Source organism: Lipophrys pholis (assembly GCF_963383615.2).
Source record: "Lipophrys pholis genome assembly, chromosome: 19".
Lineage (NCBI taxonomy): Eukaryota > Metazoa > Chordata > Actinopteri > Blenniiformes > Blenniidae > Lipophrys > Lipophrys pholis.
The window spans coordinates 1060215-1076556 of NC_137647.1; the positions used below are offsets into that span (position 1 = coordinate 1060215).

Here is a 16342-nt window from a genome sequence, read left to right on the forward strand (position 1 = left end):
GTCCATCATCCTGAGATGGAAGAAGTACGGCACAACTGCAAACCTACCGAGACACGGCCGTCCACCTAAACTTACAGGCCCAACAAGGAGAGCACTGACCAGGAGAGCACTCACCAGGAGAGCACTCACCAGGAGAGCACTCACCAGGAGAGCACTGACCAGGAGAGCACTGACCAGGAGAGCACTGACAAGGAGAGCACTCACCAGGAGAGCACTCACCAGGAGAGCACTGACCAGGAGAGCACTCACCAGGAGAGCACTCACCAGGAGAGCACTGACAAGGAGAGCACTGACCAGGGGAGCACTGACCAGGAGAGCACTGACCAGAGGCCCATGGTGACTCTGGACCAACTGCAGAGATCCACAGCTCAGGGGGGGGAATCTGTCCACAGGACAACAATTGGGCGTGCTCTCCACAAATCTGGCCTTTATGGAAGAAGAGTGGCAGGAAGAAAACCATAAGAAGTCCCGTTTGCAGTTTGCCAGGAACCATGTGGGGGACACAGCAACCATGTGGGGGACACAGCAACCATGTGGGGGAAGGTGCTCTGGTCAGATGAGACCAAAATGAAACGTTCTGTGTGGTGGAACCCTACCACTGCACATCACCCTGAACACACCATCCCCACTGTCAAACATGGTGGTGGGAGCATCATGCTCTGGGGCTGCTTCTCTTCAGCAGGGACAGGGAAGTTGGTCAGAGTTGATGGGAAGATGGACGGAGCCAAATACAGGACAATCCTGGAAGACAACCTGTTGGAGTCTGCAAAAGACTTGAGACTAGGGCGGAGGTTCCCCTTCCAGCAGGAGAACCATCCTAGACATAAAGCCGGGCTACAATGGAAACGTTTAAAACAAAACGTATTCATGTGTTAGAATGTCCCAGTCAAAGTCCAGACCTGAACCCCGTCCAGAATCTGTTACAAGATCTGAAAACCGCCGTTCACAAACGCTCTCCATCTAATGTGACGGAGCTGGAGCTGCTTTGCAAAGAAGAAGGGGCAAAAATCTCCGTCTCTAGATGTACAGCTGGTAGAGACATCCCCCAAAAGACTTTGTCTCTAGATGTACAGCTGGTAGAGACATCCCCCAAAAGACTTTGTCTCTAGATGTACAGCTGGTAGAGACATCCCCCAAAAGACTATGTCTCTAGATGTACAGCTGGTAGAGACATCCCCCAAAAGACTATGTCTCTAGATGTACAGCTGGTAGAGACATCCCCCAAAAGACTATGTCTCTAGATGTACAGCTGGTAGAGACATCCCCCAAAAGACTTTGTCTCTAGATGTACAGCTGGTAGAGACATCCCCCAAAAGACTATGTCTCTAGATGTACAGCTGGTAGAGACATCCCCCAAAAGACTATGTCTCTAGATGTACAGCTGGTAGAGACATCCCCCAAAAGACCTTGTCTCTAGATGTACAGCTGGTAGAGACATCCCCCAAAAGACTATGTCTCTAGATGTACAGCTGGTAGAGACATCCCCCAAAAGACTATGTCTCTAGATGTACAGCTGGTAGAGACATCCCCCAAAAGACTTTGTCTCTAGATGTACAGCTGGTAGAGACATCCCCCAAAAGACTATGTCTCTAGATGTACAGCTGGTAGAGACATCCCCCAAAAGACTATGTCTCTAGATGTACAGCTGGTAGAGACATCCCCCAAAAGACTATGTCTCTAGATGTACAGCTGGTAGAGACATCCCCCAAAAGACTTTGTCTCTAGATGTACAGCTGGTAGAGACATCCCCCAAAAGACTATGTCTCTAGATGTACAGCTGGTAGAGACATCCCCCAAAAGACTATGTCTCTAGATGTACAGCTGGTAGAGACATCCCCCAAAAGACTTTGTCTCTAGATGTACAGCTGGTAGAGACATCCCCCAAAAGACTATGTCTCTAGATGTACAGCTGGTAGAGACATCCTCCAAAAGACTACGTCTCTAGATGTACAAAGCTGGTAGAGACATCCCCCAAAAGACTTTGTCTCTAGATGTACAGCTGGTAGAGACATCCCCCAAAAGACTATGTCTCTGAATGTACAAAGCTGGTAGAGACATCCCCCAAAAGACTATGTCTCTGGATGTACAAAGCTGGTAGAGACATCCCCCAAAAGACTATGTCTCTAGATGTACAGCTGGTAGAGACATCCCCCAAAAGACTTTGTCTCTAGATGTACAGCTGGTAGAGACATCCCCCAAAAGACTATGTCTCTAGATGTACAGCTGGTAGAGACATCCCCCAAAAGACTATGTCTCTAGATGTACAGCTGGTAGAGACATCCCCCAAAAGACTTGCAGCTGGAATTGCAGCAAAAGGCGGTTCCACAAAGAACTGACTACCAGCAGTGAGAAGTTTAACTGCACATTAACTGCATTGCATTCATTTAACCACCAGGGGCGCACTTTAGTCAGGTGATCAGGATTACTACTCAGATGTAGAAATGTGTGTAAATTAAAGATCATATTATTCTGATCATAATCTGAACTCACTCACTATATTTGTGAGTTCCAGCTTCAGTGAAGAAAAGTTTTCTGCCAGAGCCTCAGTGTGTACATGACATGTACATGACGATGGGGTGGGAGTGTTTTTAAAAAGTTCCACTTTTGGAGCCGCTTTGAAAAACCTGCACCTTCAGTGGCTCTGAGCACCGGGGGCTGTCGTGCAAACGGAACCACGAACCAACAAAAGTTTAGTGTTTTCACGTGGAAAAGTCATGTGAACGCCGCCTTAGTGAGCTGGTTATGATTATATTAATGTTATTTACTCGTCCGACACTTGTGCTTTACAATGAGTTTACCACACCTGATTTAAACAAAGTAATTCCACTTTATTACAATAAAACTCACATTTTGTCACCTTCTAGGTTCAGTTTGAATTTTTTTCAAAACTCCAACTTTTACACATCTTTGATAACTATATACAAATCCAGTCAGGGTTGAGTGTAGAAGTTTGTGTAGCCACACTGTGCCTCCTGGTGGCGCTGCAGGTCGACCCTGCGCTGGAAGCTGTGCAGGCAGCAGGGGCAGCCGAAGGGCCGGTAGCCGCTGTGCTTGCGGCTGTGGGTGATCAGGTTGGAGCTCTGGCTGAATCCTTTCCCGCACACCTTGCACACGTGTGGCTTCTCACCTGCGAGTCAGAACGCAGGTTACGGGAGTTCCACGGGACCACACACACACACACACACACACACACACACACACACACACACACACACACCTGTGTGTATGAAGGTGTGTTTCTTCATGTCCGACTTCTGGTGGAACCTCTTGCCGCAGTACTGGCAGGGGTAGGGCCGGGTGTCGGAGTGGATGAGCAGGTGTGTGGACAAGGTGGACGAGCGCTTGAAGACCTTCCCACACACCTTACAGCCAAAGCTTCGCTCCTGCAAACACACAGGAAGACTCTTACGTATGCGCCGGCGGCGACTCGGTTCCAGCGACCGTCCCTGGACTGTACCTTGGCTCTGCCGAAGCTGCTTATCGCCCTGAAGCCAAAAGGAAGGTGAGACGTGTCGGTGACCGTTGGACATCTGAGCTTGGGGACGGAGAACGTCTGACAACCGTGAGACGGCAGGTGACCTCCCGACAGCAGCACTTCTGACAGCGACTGGAGGAGGCCCCGTTCATACCACAAGGGTCCAAGTGAAAACAAAAACGTCATTTTTTCGTTCCCATTTCAGAAAAGTTTTGCGTTTACACAGCGACGTTTTAAAAACAAGCTGGTCTTCATGTTGGACCACTAGTTGGTGCTGTTGCTTGTTTTGTATTGCTGCATGGGACGTTGCTTAGTGTTACATACTGTTGAGTAAATTCAGCAAAACAAACTTTGCGGTTTCGATTACTTTGGAATTTATTTATGAACTAGAAAGTTTGCATTTCCTGAAGAAAGTGAAAGGTGTGAATGCTGGAGCGGAATAAGGCCCCGTTTCCACGACAACGTTTCACATGACAACACCTAATCCGTCACAAAAAGGAGAGTGTTTCCACTGCAGCAGCGGACACAGAGACAACGATGTAGTTAGTCTGCCAGGCCACAGGAGGGCGCTGTTGTTTGATTTTGTAATGCAACTACACAGACGTGTGCAGAGAACAAAACACTATAAAGGTGAAGAAGATGGAGAGAACCTGACATCCGTATGGACTGATGAGGAACCGGATGATATCAGAGAGTCTCAACTATTAAACTGCTGAGCTGGACCATAAAACTAGAATATGGACCGCGGGTCGTACCACTACGGGTCGTACCGCTACGGGTCGTACCGCTACGGGTCGTACCACCACGGGTCGTACCACTACGGGTCGTACCACTACGGGTCGTACCGCTACGGGTCGTACCACTACGGGTTGTAACGCTATGTGGCCGCCATGTTTCTTTACAACTGGATGAGCAGGAAGGAGGGGGGGGGGGGGGGGGGATGAGCAGTAACAGGCTCTGGAGCCTCCATCAGTCTCTGCAGGAGGGAACAGAGACCGTGAAAGAATCTTTCCTCCTTGGGAGCCGGATTAAAAACTTCATGGATTCAGTGGATCAGAACACTGGTGTCGTGTAAACAGAACCCCCAAAGGTGAAGGACGTTTTGCAGATACACTCGTATTCGTTGTCGTGGAAACGGAGCCTAAAGCTCAACAGTAAAGAAGTTAAAGGAAGTGACAAGTGGCCGGCGACCACTTATCACCGGCTCTGGTGTCACTTTAATTTGAAAGGCTCTTGTTTGTGTGTGTTGATGCCAGTGTTTCCAGGCGTTTCCAGACGTTTTCCAGAAGCCTGAGCTTCTCCCACCTTCTCACAGAGCGGGCAGGAGCTGTCGGGAGACTTGAGGTCGGTGTGAGTTGTGTGGTTCAGCAGCATGAAGACCAGCCGCTCCAGCTGTTGCTCCCTGGCAGACGCCTGATGTCTCACCGGCGAGGCCAGAGGGGGCGTCGCCGCTCTCCTCCGGGGGGCTTCTGGGTGAATATGAAAGGAAGGAATTAACTGAAATAATTCACTGGCAATGAAAAAAAAAACCTGTTAATTTCAGGGCATCATCTTAACTGATCCTCAAAAATATCCTTAAAATATATACCAATAATTTCTCAAAAGCTGAGAAACTATTTTGTAGTTGTCTGATTCTTCTTCAACTATATACTTTAAGGAGAAATGCAACCAACTCAGATCTGCTGCTCATCCCACAAATGCACTGGGGGGAAATGCAACAATGCTGAAACGCTGCTGCTGGTCATGTGACCACAGCTGTAGTAACTAGTAGTTCTGCACATGCTCAGTAGAGCCCTTCAGAACAAAGTTTCCTCCAGAGAGTCATGACTCCCAGTCCATGTTCTCCTGGACTTGGTTGTTTTATTTTGACAGCCACCATAATAACAATCCAACTTGGTAGTTTTATTTTGACAGCCACCATAATAACAATCCAACTTGGTAGTTTTATTTTGACAGCCACCATAATAACAATCCAACTTGGTAGTTTTATTTTGACAGTCACTGTAAGTCCCTTTGTTAATGTTTAGAGCTCATTGTTCTTCTGGTGTGTGTTTTTTATTTGTGTGTGTGTGTGTGTGTGTGTGTGTGTGTGTGTGTGTGTGTGTGTGTGTGTGTGTGTGTGTGTGTGTGTGTGTGTGTGTGTGTGTGTGCTTTCAGTACTAAAACTGACAACAGCACCATCTAGTGGCCCATCATGAAAACTACACCGTTTTCAGCGTTTCAGCTGTTTCCATGTAAACTGAGATTATTTTCAAAACGCTTCTGTAAACATGAAACCATCTAATGAATTTTTTTATTTATTCCAACATTATTTCCAGTTCACGTTGTTACAACCAAGAAACAATCCACCAAAAACAAATGATGACGTTACAGTTGTGCCCCAGAAAGATTTAAAATGTGTTTTATCATTATTATTATTTTCATACCTGAGGGCCAAAGGTCCATTGGAGGGTCTCTGTGGGGGGGGGCTTCATCTCGGTGGCTTTTCCCCCCTGATGTGGAGGACACAGCCTGCGGCCCGTCAGCAGTTTGGCGGAGCGGCGGCTCTTCGGGTCGGCGTCCGGCGGACTGCGTCCGTCTGGTCCTGACGAGGAAGGAGCGCGGCATGGCGGGGAGTAGGCGGGGAGCCGGGCGGGGGGCCGGTCGGGGAGCTGGGCGGGGAGCCGGGCAGGGAGCCGGACTGGGGGCCGGGCGGGTGGCCGGGCGGGGAGCCGGGCGAGGAGCCCGGCGGGGGGCCGGACGGGGAGCCGGACGGGGGGCCGGGCGGTGGGCCGGGGCGGGGAGCTGGGCCTCGAGCAGAGGGACGTTCCCTGCAGGTCCTGTGTTCCACAGTGAAGGAGTCTGACGCCGCCAGACGCTTCGTGCACCTGCGTTCAGTTACGACGCCAAACGCTTGAGGTTTCCTCAGCGAGTTGCAGCAGACACCTGCAGCAGAGCGGCGGGGCTTCCTCTCAGGATAACCCTGATGTGTGTTCAAACCCGCAGCAGCAGAGTCCCTGTACTCGCTTCAAACCAGAGGGAAGAATTCAACTTTACTACAGACTAGTGTCAGACGGCTCACAGTTATATTCTTATATATGTTTATATACGACGGGGGAGGTGCACTTGAATAAACATATACAGACGTGTTTAGATGTATATAGTCTGTGTATATCTAATCTCATGGTTTCAATACAAAAACAACCAGCAGCACCCACTAGTGGCCTGGCATGCTCACTACATTGTTTTCAGCATTAAAGAACATCGTTTTCAAAATGTTGATGTGCAAACGTGAAACTTTTCTGAAGCAAGAATTTGCGTGTGTGTGTGTGTGTGTGTGTGTGTGTGTGTGTGTGTGTGTACATAGGTATATATTTATAGATAAATTTATATCAGCATAAATAATTTTTTGGTGTATATCTGTATTTTGTATGTTTTGCCGTGTCTGGAATGATTTTAAATAATCAAAAAATAAATCTGGTTGGACTTTTTTTTAACAATATCTGAGTGAATTATAATTTTCAGGGGAGATTTGACTTGTAATTGTTAAATTTTCTGCAATAAAGCAAAAGAGGAAAATACATGTATATTACTGCAAAGTGAAAACAAGCATGTCTTCCTGTTGCTCTGCTGTTGATCAGACGTCACTGAAGATAATCAGAAACATCCTCAAAAAGAAAAGAAAGTTACTGCAAATGAATCATCAATCAGTTATTTGTTTCGGCGCGTCGATACCAGAGCGTATGTAGATTACAGTCTGGCGTCGCTTATTTCATGAGCTCAGAAATAATCCCTGCCGTCCCTCATAAATCTCACATATTGTTCTTTATTTTGCGTCACTCTGCTCTAATTGTGCCAATTTTATTTGCACTGGCTTTCTAAACCAGGGGAAGTTTATTGTCGTCAAACAGAAACGTGGCTGTGGGAAAAGTTTCAAACAACTGAGGCAAGAAATATTAAATGCGCGACAAAGCCTGAGTGGTGTGTGTGAGGTGTCGTATGGAGGTTCGGGGGCGGTGGTGTTTTATAATTATAAATGTAATAAATAGATTTAGAGTTGGTGGCTGAATCTGTGAAAGGGAATATTCCTCGTGTTGTCACGCATATATGAGTTTAAATATGAGTCGATTTCTTCTTATTACACATAAAGAGTTTCGCATTTTGAGAAGGAGGAAAACTTAAAAAGAAAACAACAATAAAGATGAGGAGAAAAGGTTCTTCAGTACCTCGATTATCTCTTCAAATATATAAATTCAATGAAGTTTTAATCCAAGTTATTTATCCCCGCCTGTCAAATCTAGTCCAAACACTTTGGATGTAAACAGACAAATAAAACACAACCTCATATGAACAATCAGAGCAGTATGTATAAAAGTATAATAGAAAATATAGAGTATAGTATAGATATATAGAATAGAGTAAGACAACTTGAAAAAGGATCAAATTATTTAATTTCATCTCATGTCTACGAGCTATAGACTTGGAATTTAAATCAAAATTCAAAATGCAGCTTTAACTATATTATGTATAGTTATGGATAATCCAATAGACATCTGGTGTTTTTACTCAGAATTATACTTTTTAATAACAAAAATAAACTAAAGCAGCAACATGGGAGAATAAATAAACTGAGAATATGAGAAACATTACAGATTTATGAGAAAAGTGACTCTATTGTCTCATATTTCTTTTATTTCTCGATCATTTTGATTCTTTTATGTTTTTAAATGTTGAGACGATATATTCTAACCTTAGTTTTTGCAGCTTCATGTCTCTTATGGACATGACAGATGAGGACATGGAGATGACAAACGTAGATTTAATGCTGGAAAGTTAAGAAAAAGCTTTGAATAACTGCCGCAAGCGTTAAAATGAAGAAAGTGTATTAATGTATATATGCATTTATATCATTTTATATCCATTTAAATATAGGAAATGTGAATCCTAATGGGGATATTAATGCAGAATGTCAATAGAGACGAGGATCCGATGCAGATCCTGAAAAAGTCGCTCTTGTACTATATTAGTGATGAATGTGTGAGTGAGGCGGGTCGGATGCTCTTACCTCTGAGCTGTGGAGTGACGAGTGTTTGTTGCGTTCGTGCTCGTGGCCTCGTCCTCTTTTCTCTTTCCCATCATTCATCACGACGACGACGACGACGACGACAGAAAAGATTTGACTTGATTTTAAAAAAAGGAGGCGAGGAGCCGAATGCTCCTGGACATTTGAAGGTTTTCACATTTCTCCTGAAGGCATGTCACGTTCTTATGGTCAGCTTGAGATGTGAAGCTTCACAGAAGACGTGGAGATGAACCCTCCGTGTTGTAATAATATGTTTCTTTCAAACCACAGTGAGTCTTTCATGTGGGAGGACTGAGAAATACCATGAGCTTTGGAAAGTTTGAATGTGTGGCAGTTCTCATGAGAACATGTGAACCTTTACTATCGACACAGAGGCTCAGGCCCTTTGTGGGTGTTTGTTGCCACCAGGGCGCAAACTAGGGGGGTCCGGGGGGGGGGGGGGGGGGGGGATTATTTATGAAACCTCCGGCCACAGTGGAGATTTAGAAAAACTCTGTGTCTCCATTCACGTCTCAAGAGGGAAGGCAGAGATTCACATCACAGTTGGTGATGTAGTGTTTTTCTTGTCTGGATTGTGATTGGCTGTCGTGGCTTCATGCCGGTACACTCCGGGCTTTGTGTTCTGGTCCGTCTGTGTTTCAGGGTTTCTGTCTCAGTGTCCCTTGTGATAACGCCCCTTTGAACTTTGGACTTTGGAACTTTGGACTTTGACATTTGGATTTTCGGTTTCATCTTATTTTGGCAAGAAAGTCAGTTTTTTCGTGGACATCGGCGATGTCAGGCGTCTTTAGTCCACCGCCTCGAAGACAAGCATAAAAAAACAAACACACTTTTTGGAATCAGGCGTTGGAAACGTGGGTGTTGGTTGCACTCATATCCGCAGCTCTGCAGCTCATCCCACAAATGCATGGTCGAAAAAAGTATTCTTACAAACACACTTTCTTTAGTTTTTGTTATATTTACTATTTTTTTTAAGTAACTTGTAGCTAGAGGAGTACTCTAAATGTGTACTTGTATACAACTTCTGTTGCATTACTTCTTTCACTACCCCCAGTTTCAAGTACTTGAATAAGAGTGTGTCTTTTCGAGAAACTGAGTCATTTTCTTTTCAGCTGTATTTAATTACACTGACAGACATTTGATTCATTTTACCTTTTTGAATTATCGACATTAAAATCACATTTCTCAAACAATATCCTTTATTACAGCAGAAATGTCTATTTGAAAAAATTTAATTATTATCATTTTGTAGAAATGTGTTTAAAATTACAAATGAGGGCTGAATATGTTGCATTACCGGGTTCCAACTAAATCACTAGTTAATCGATATGCAGACGATTCTCTTCTTTACCTCACAGAAATCATAACCATCAGTTATTATGTTAAGTAGTGTTGATCACTGTACGTCTTTCTCACCAGCAGTTTTTAATGTTATAAGCTTTGTGTGGATAAAAAGTCCTTTTCTCGACTCCAGATGACCTCTGGTTTAACGTTGAACTGTTTCTAAAAGTAAATCAACTTGACGACGTGGGAAATGTCGTATCTTTTGTCGACCGTGTTTAATCCTCCCCAGGTGAAATGTTTAATGTCGACTTCACATGATTAAGCCCGAATCTGACTTCAGATTGAAATCAGATCATGTGACGTTGCATCTTCTTATTGTGGCTGCAGGCGTGCAGGCGTCTGGTTAGGATCCTGATGTGCCGCTGAGACTCGGAGCATGAGAGCGCCGGCGTGCCGGAGCAGCGTGGTTGATGTGGCGGGGGGCTGGCAGCCTTCTCCCGGGGGCTGCCGAGCCGAGCCGAGGCGGGCTGGTGGGTTCGGTGGGTTTCTGTTCAGGGGCTTCTTGTTCCTCTCAGAAAAAGAAAAAGAAAACAAAACCTTTCTAGGAACCCGAGGAAGAGGAAAGGAATGAAAAAACGAGGTGTGAGGCTTTTCAGACGCTGTAACTTTTTGCTTTCACTTACTTAGTTTATCAAACAGCGAGAAAGAGGAGAAGTTATGAAGACATGATGTCTGCTGCTTCTCCTCAGTGGGACGGAAAAACACACCTGGAACCGTCCTGGAACCGTCCTGGAAACATCCTGGAAATGAGCAATCAGATTCCTGACGTCCGACAAAGGTCGACCTGGACTCAGGGAAAAAAAAAAAAAAGTTTCTGTATCACCTCCAAATTTTAATGTAAAATCCCAGGGCCTGATATCTGTGGTGAAAATATCAACTAAATCTGTGCAGCAGTTTTGACTTAATCTTGTTAACAAACAAACTAACAAACAAACAGAAAAACAAAAATACGTCGATGATTTTATTACGACCTTAGGTGATGTAAACATCCAAAGATTCACACACAAACAAACAAATAACCAAACAAATAAACAACCACACCTTCCTCCCAACCAACAATCCACACAAACAAACAACTAAACAGACAAACAACCATCCACCCAAATAAACAAACAAGCAAAACTACCTGCCAATCATCCACCATAACAACTAATTGACAAACAACAAACAACAAACAATCATGTCTACCCACCAAGCCGCCACCCAACCAGCCGTCTCCACAAACAAACAACAAACAACCATGTCTACCCACCAAGCCGCCACCCAACCAGCCGTCTCCACAAACAAACAACAAACAACCATGTCTACCCACCAAGCCGCCGCCCAACCAGCCGTCTCCACAAACAAACAAATAAAACTAACAAACAAGCACACCTCCCTGCAACCACCCACACAAAACTAAATAAATAAACAAATAAACAAGCAGCCATACATACCAATCATCCAACCAAACAAAGAAATAAACAAAAACAAAACTAATAAGGCATAAAAACCAGTGTCCTGTACCTCATAACTGTTATTTTAAGGAAACAAGGAAAAGCTGACATCGTGGCTATTTTCTCCTTCAGAAGTTGAACGTATGTTGATATGAATCTTTTCCTAAATCTTTGAATTTATGATTTTATTATTCGTGTGACGATATTTCCTTGTAGAAACCCCGATGTGTTCGGGTGCCGTCTGTACTTTCTGTGTACTTTCACAATGGTTCTGGTGTCGCGGTGCAGGCTGATATTAAATGACATCAGTGTGTGAAATGAGTCATGGTGATTGGGCGTCCTGCCCGGGGTCAGGTGGAGGACTCCGCTCCCTGGTTCATCTGCTGGTGGCGGTTTCACTCGGCAGACGAGTGCAGAGCTCTGACACTTTCTCACGGTCAGCAGCTTCACTTCTTCCACATCTTCCCCCCCCGCCCACCCGCCGTTCACTCGTCCCCTCTCGGCCTCTCGGCGGAGCCCGAGTCAGCAGGACGTCCAGGCCACCCTCTGACTACCAAGTCACAATATCTCCATTAAATGCGTCCATGAGAACTGTGGCCTCTTGTCGATACCACGCTGCGCCACATGGCCGAGCACAAGCCACAACTGTGTGCCACCCACTAAACAGGAAGCGAGCACTCTTCTGAGGTATCCGTCTTCCTTTTTGCAGCTTCCTACTGGTTTCAATCCATCGCTGTCAGATTGAGAACATCACTGATTCAGATTCAAAGTGAAGCCGGGGAGTTTTGCAGCGAAGGGAAGCGGGCAGCCGGCAGGTGCCGGTGGCACGCAATGATGCTCGTAGTAATGGTGTCAGCAGTGATCAAGACACTGATGGATTGTCAGATTGTTCTTGGAGATGGAGGCTCAAACTCCCACGCATGAGGCCACTTGAGATTTTCCTGGTTCCAGAGAGGTGAGGAGGTGTGAGAACACTGACTGACCTGCCAGGAGACTGCGGCTGCCGCAGATAGAAGACAAGAATAAACTCAATCTGCCGGTTTTAAGTGATAAAGAACTTCGCTGGTCTAAAACTATTTGTGGGCCAGTCAAGGCCTGTGAGTCAAAACCGGCCCACAAGAGGCTCCAGTCCGTCAAACCAACGAGAAAATTGTAAAGATTTCAAAGAAAAAAAAATTATATATATATATACATTTTTGTATGTATGTATGTATGTGTGTATGTATGTATGTATGTATGTATGTATGTATGTATGTATGTGTGTGTGTGTGTGTGTGTGTGTGTGTGTGTGTGTGTGTGTGTGTGTGTGTGTGTGTGTGTATATATATATATGTATATATATATATATTTATTTTTTTAGACAAATCTCTTAAGAGTAGCTTAAGAGTAGTATATATACATATATATATATATATACTTATATAGCTACTTATATAGTAGCTTAAGAGTAGTATATATATATATATATTTATTTATTTTTTTTTTTTTTTTTTTTTTAGACAAATCTCTTAAGAGTAGCTTAAGAGTAGTATATATACATATATATATATATACTAATATAGCTACTTATATAGTAGCTTAAGAGTAGTATATATATATATATATTTTAGACAAATCTCTTAAGAGTAGCTTAAGAGTAGTATATATACATATATATATATACTAATATAGCTACTTATATAGTAGCTTAAGAGTAGTATATATATATATATATTTTAGACAAATCTCTTAAGAGTAGCGACGCCGTGAAGCTGGTATGAAAGCTAACATACTAGCATTAGCCTCGAAGCTACGCTGTCAGGCTAAGTTTGTAAAAACTCCCAGAATGCAACAGCAGTAGGAGAAGATTTTAAACATTTCACTGTATTTTCCAGCAGAAAGTTTCATTAAAATTGGCTTCATGTTGAGGTTGGAGTATTTTTGGTCATACTTGTTTTTTCTGAAATATAGATATTTTCTTCACAACATAAGAATAAACTTTAAATTTAGAGGTTATTAGATGAAACTGGACTGTATTTGACCCACAAACTGAAATTAGTTTGACCCCCCCCTGATTTAAAGGTTTTATATTTCAGGATTAGATTAAATAGTAAACCTCTTTGTTTCACATATTGCAATATTCAGTCAGTGGTTATTTAATGTAATTTGTGTTTGTCTTGCAGGATGTACATCTTAACACGACACAGTTCCATACATCCATACACACACAGACCTTTAGTATGAGAAAAATGATTCTTTATATGTTACCAATTTCAAAATAACTGAGAAAAACGATCAACTCTTTAATGATATTTTAGTTTACTCACAACGCGTCTCTCTCAACGTCTAATACATTTTTGTATTGTTCTTTGTTTGTTTGTTTTTTAAGATACAGGACTTAAATCTATGTGACGAACTGGTGACTTCTCCAGGATGGAGCCTGAATCCCACAGACGTTATCAGCTCCAGACATCAAACCGAGGGTGAAGGAAGCTTCAGAAGATTGATGATCAATATCAGGGAAAAACCCCCCCGGTACTGAACAGTCATCGCTTTTCTGCTGAAACGCCGTCGACAGGCAGTGCATGTTTAGATCAACATCACCTGAGTTCTGCTCTGGAGGCTGAATCCTGCCTGGTTGGGTAATTATACACTGAAACAGTTAAAGAGCTTCTCCTTGATATGACCGACCGACTAGTGTCCTGGAAAAAAAATCTGTTTTTATTGGAAAAGTGATGTTTCGCTCCACGAACGTGACTTCTTGCCCCTAAAAGTCGTGTTTGGCTGTAAAGATGGTTTAAATATTCTTTTAGTGGAAGTTCTCCTGGTTCTCCTGGGAAGTGGAGCGTCACCGTCGGTGCTTAACGGCGGATTAGGTTGCAGATTTTGCAGCGCCGCCTGAAATCGAGGCGCCATGCGAGGTCTGCTGTGAGTTTGTGATGTTCACCCTCGACGTGTGAATCCTGTCGAAGCCCCACCCGACACACCCCGGCCTCCGGGTATCAGTGTGTGTGTGTGTGTGTGTGTGTGTGTGTGTGTGTGTGTGTGTGTGTGTGTGTGTGTGTGTGTGTGTGTGTGTGTGTGTGTGTGTGTGTGAAAAAAGGTGTGAAACTGCAGGCCTCCTCGCACCGCTTCGAGGTAGAAGTCAGATTCGGCCCCTCGATCTCACAACGTCTAATTTAAGAGATCCGTTTCCCTGAAAGAGATGCAAATAATCCACCATCGCCTTTCCTGTCATTCACATTCTAGACGTTAAGACTTCAGGTCTTTAGCAGCGACGTGTTCGTATGGAAATATTGCTTTTTTTCTTTGTTTGGTAGCTTAATTTGCCCCGGAGCTGGATATTTCTTTGATATTCTTTCCACAGCAGCCGGCAACACGAGTCACATTCATCACAATCCACGTTCCACACCGCAACTTTCACCGCCGTAGAACAGATTAGTGTCGCAAAATCTTATTAAAGAAACATCAGAACATAAGATATTTACAAAGAACCCCAATATGTCTGTTAATACAAAATAAATTAGATTAATTTCCTAGAATATTTCCGGGTCTCAACACATACTCCAGGGCTTCGATGCTAACGCTACCTGGCTACATCAGGCGGATGATTCCCTCTCAACGGGTCATGGTTCTGCTGGGCGGTTCTGGGTTCCTCAGGTCACTAAAACACGTCAATCTGGATCTGGAGGTTTACAAACCGCCCGGTGTCTCGTGGTTTCCTCTTAACGGGTCATGGTTCTGCTGGGCGGTTCTGGGTTCCTCAGGTCACTAAAACACGTCAATCTGGATCTGGAGGTTTACAAACCGCCCGGTGTCTCGTGGTTTCCTCTCCGATGTAACTAGAAATGTGTTATTGAAGAGTTTTATCAGGGGAAGTGACTATCTCTAGTAACTTCTGCATTTCTTCCAAACTAATATTTGATTCTACTGAAGTTCACTCTCAGCGCGTATGGTTGAAGCATTAATATGATGATATAAATCCACTGTGCTTTATCACGTAGAACTGCTGCTGTTGTGTAGGACAGAGTCAGTTGATTATATCCAGTCAGGGATTATTTATGCTGGAAATTGTCGTTTTTGTCCATTTAATTGTATAAATATTGGCATGTTAGGCATATTTTCATCTGCTTAAAACCTTTAAATATTTTACAATAACACTTCAGCTTGTTTTTTTTATGAGTTTCCGTTAACCCTTTATTGGGAAAGTGACCATATATAGTCATTTCTGTATTTTCTTCTTATGGGTTAATGACTAATTACTAAGACCCTCGCTTTTATTGGAAATACAATTTTTATCCACTCGGATCATCTTATGTTTAACTAGATGATAAAGTTTGTTTGGAGGTTTATATCATCTTTATTATTCTTACAATAAGTCATTTGACTCAGTTTGACACTTTCCAAAAGATTCAATTTCAAATAAAACACACTTTTAGTGTATTTAGTGACACAGTTTTCAAAATGTTAGACACTAAAGTAAGTTCCTCTTTAACGACACAGAAGGAGTGAAAACACCTGAAGGTATTTGAAGGAGTTCTTTATAAAGATCGACACGTGTCACTTTATCTCGGGATTTTTGTCTGTTGAATCACTGAACAACTGTTCGGAACACACACACACACACACACACACACACACACACACACACACACACACACACACACACACACACACACACACACACACACACACACACACACACCAGCTGTGCCAAGCAGGCCTCACTGTGGTTTATTGTCAGTTTGTGTCTGTGCTCCAGATTCTCCACAGCCCGGTTTTTTAAAGTAGATAACAGGCGCGCGCACACACACACACACACACACACACACACACACACACACACACACACACACACACACACACACACACACACACACACACACACACACACACACACACACACACACACACACACACACACACACACTTACGTGTTCACCTATGTTCACAGCTGTAGTCTCCGCAGTAACATCAGCGCCCTCTGCTGGAGCCACAGTAGTATAACACTTTATTACAGTTAAATCAAGTAATTAATACAACCTG

At 43.8% G+C, this 16342-nt stretch overlaps 1 protein-coding gene across 1 annotated transcript; it reads right to left on the reverse strand.

The window, feature by feature from the left end:
* Positions 1–2810: 2810 nt before the first annotated feature.
* On the reverse strand, positions 2811–8781 carry LOC308124983 (uncharacterized protein). Its single transcript, XM_080488421.1, has 6 exons — positions 8520–8781; positions 5902–6480; positions 4781–4944; positions 3458–3607; positions 3218–3383; positions 2811–3127 (listed from the first exon to the last, which is right to left on the reverse strand). Exons 2-6 carry the CDS (start codon positions 6080–6082, stop codon positions 2931–2933), a joined length of 858 nt encoding a protein of 285 aa, XP_080344547.1. The 5' UTR covers positions 6083–6480; positions 8520–8781; the 3' UTR covers positions 2811–2930.
* Between the last annotated feature and the right edge of the window lie 7561 nt (positions 8782–16342).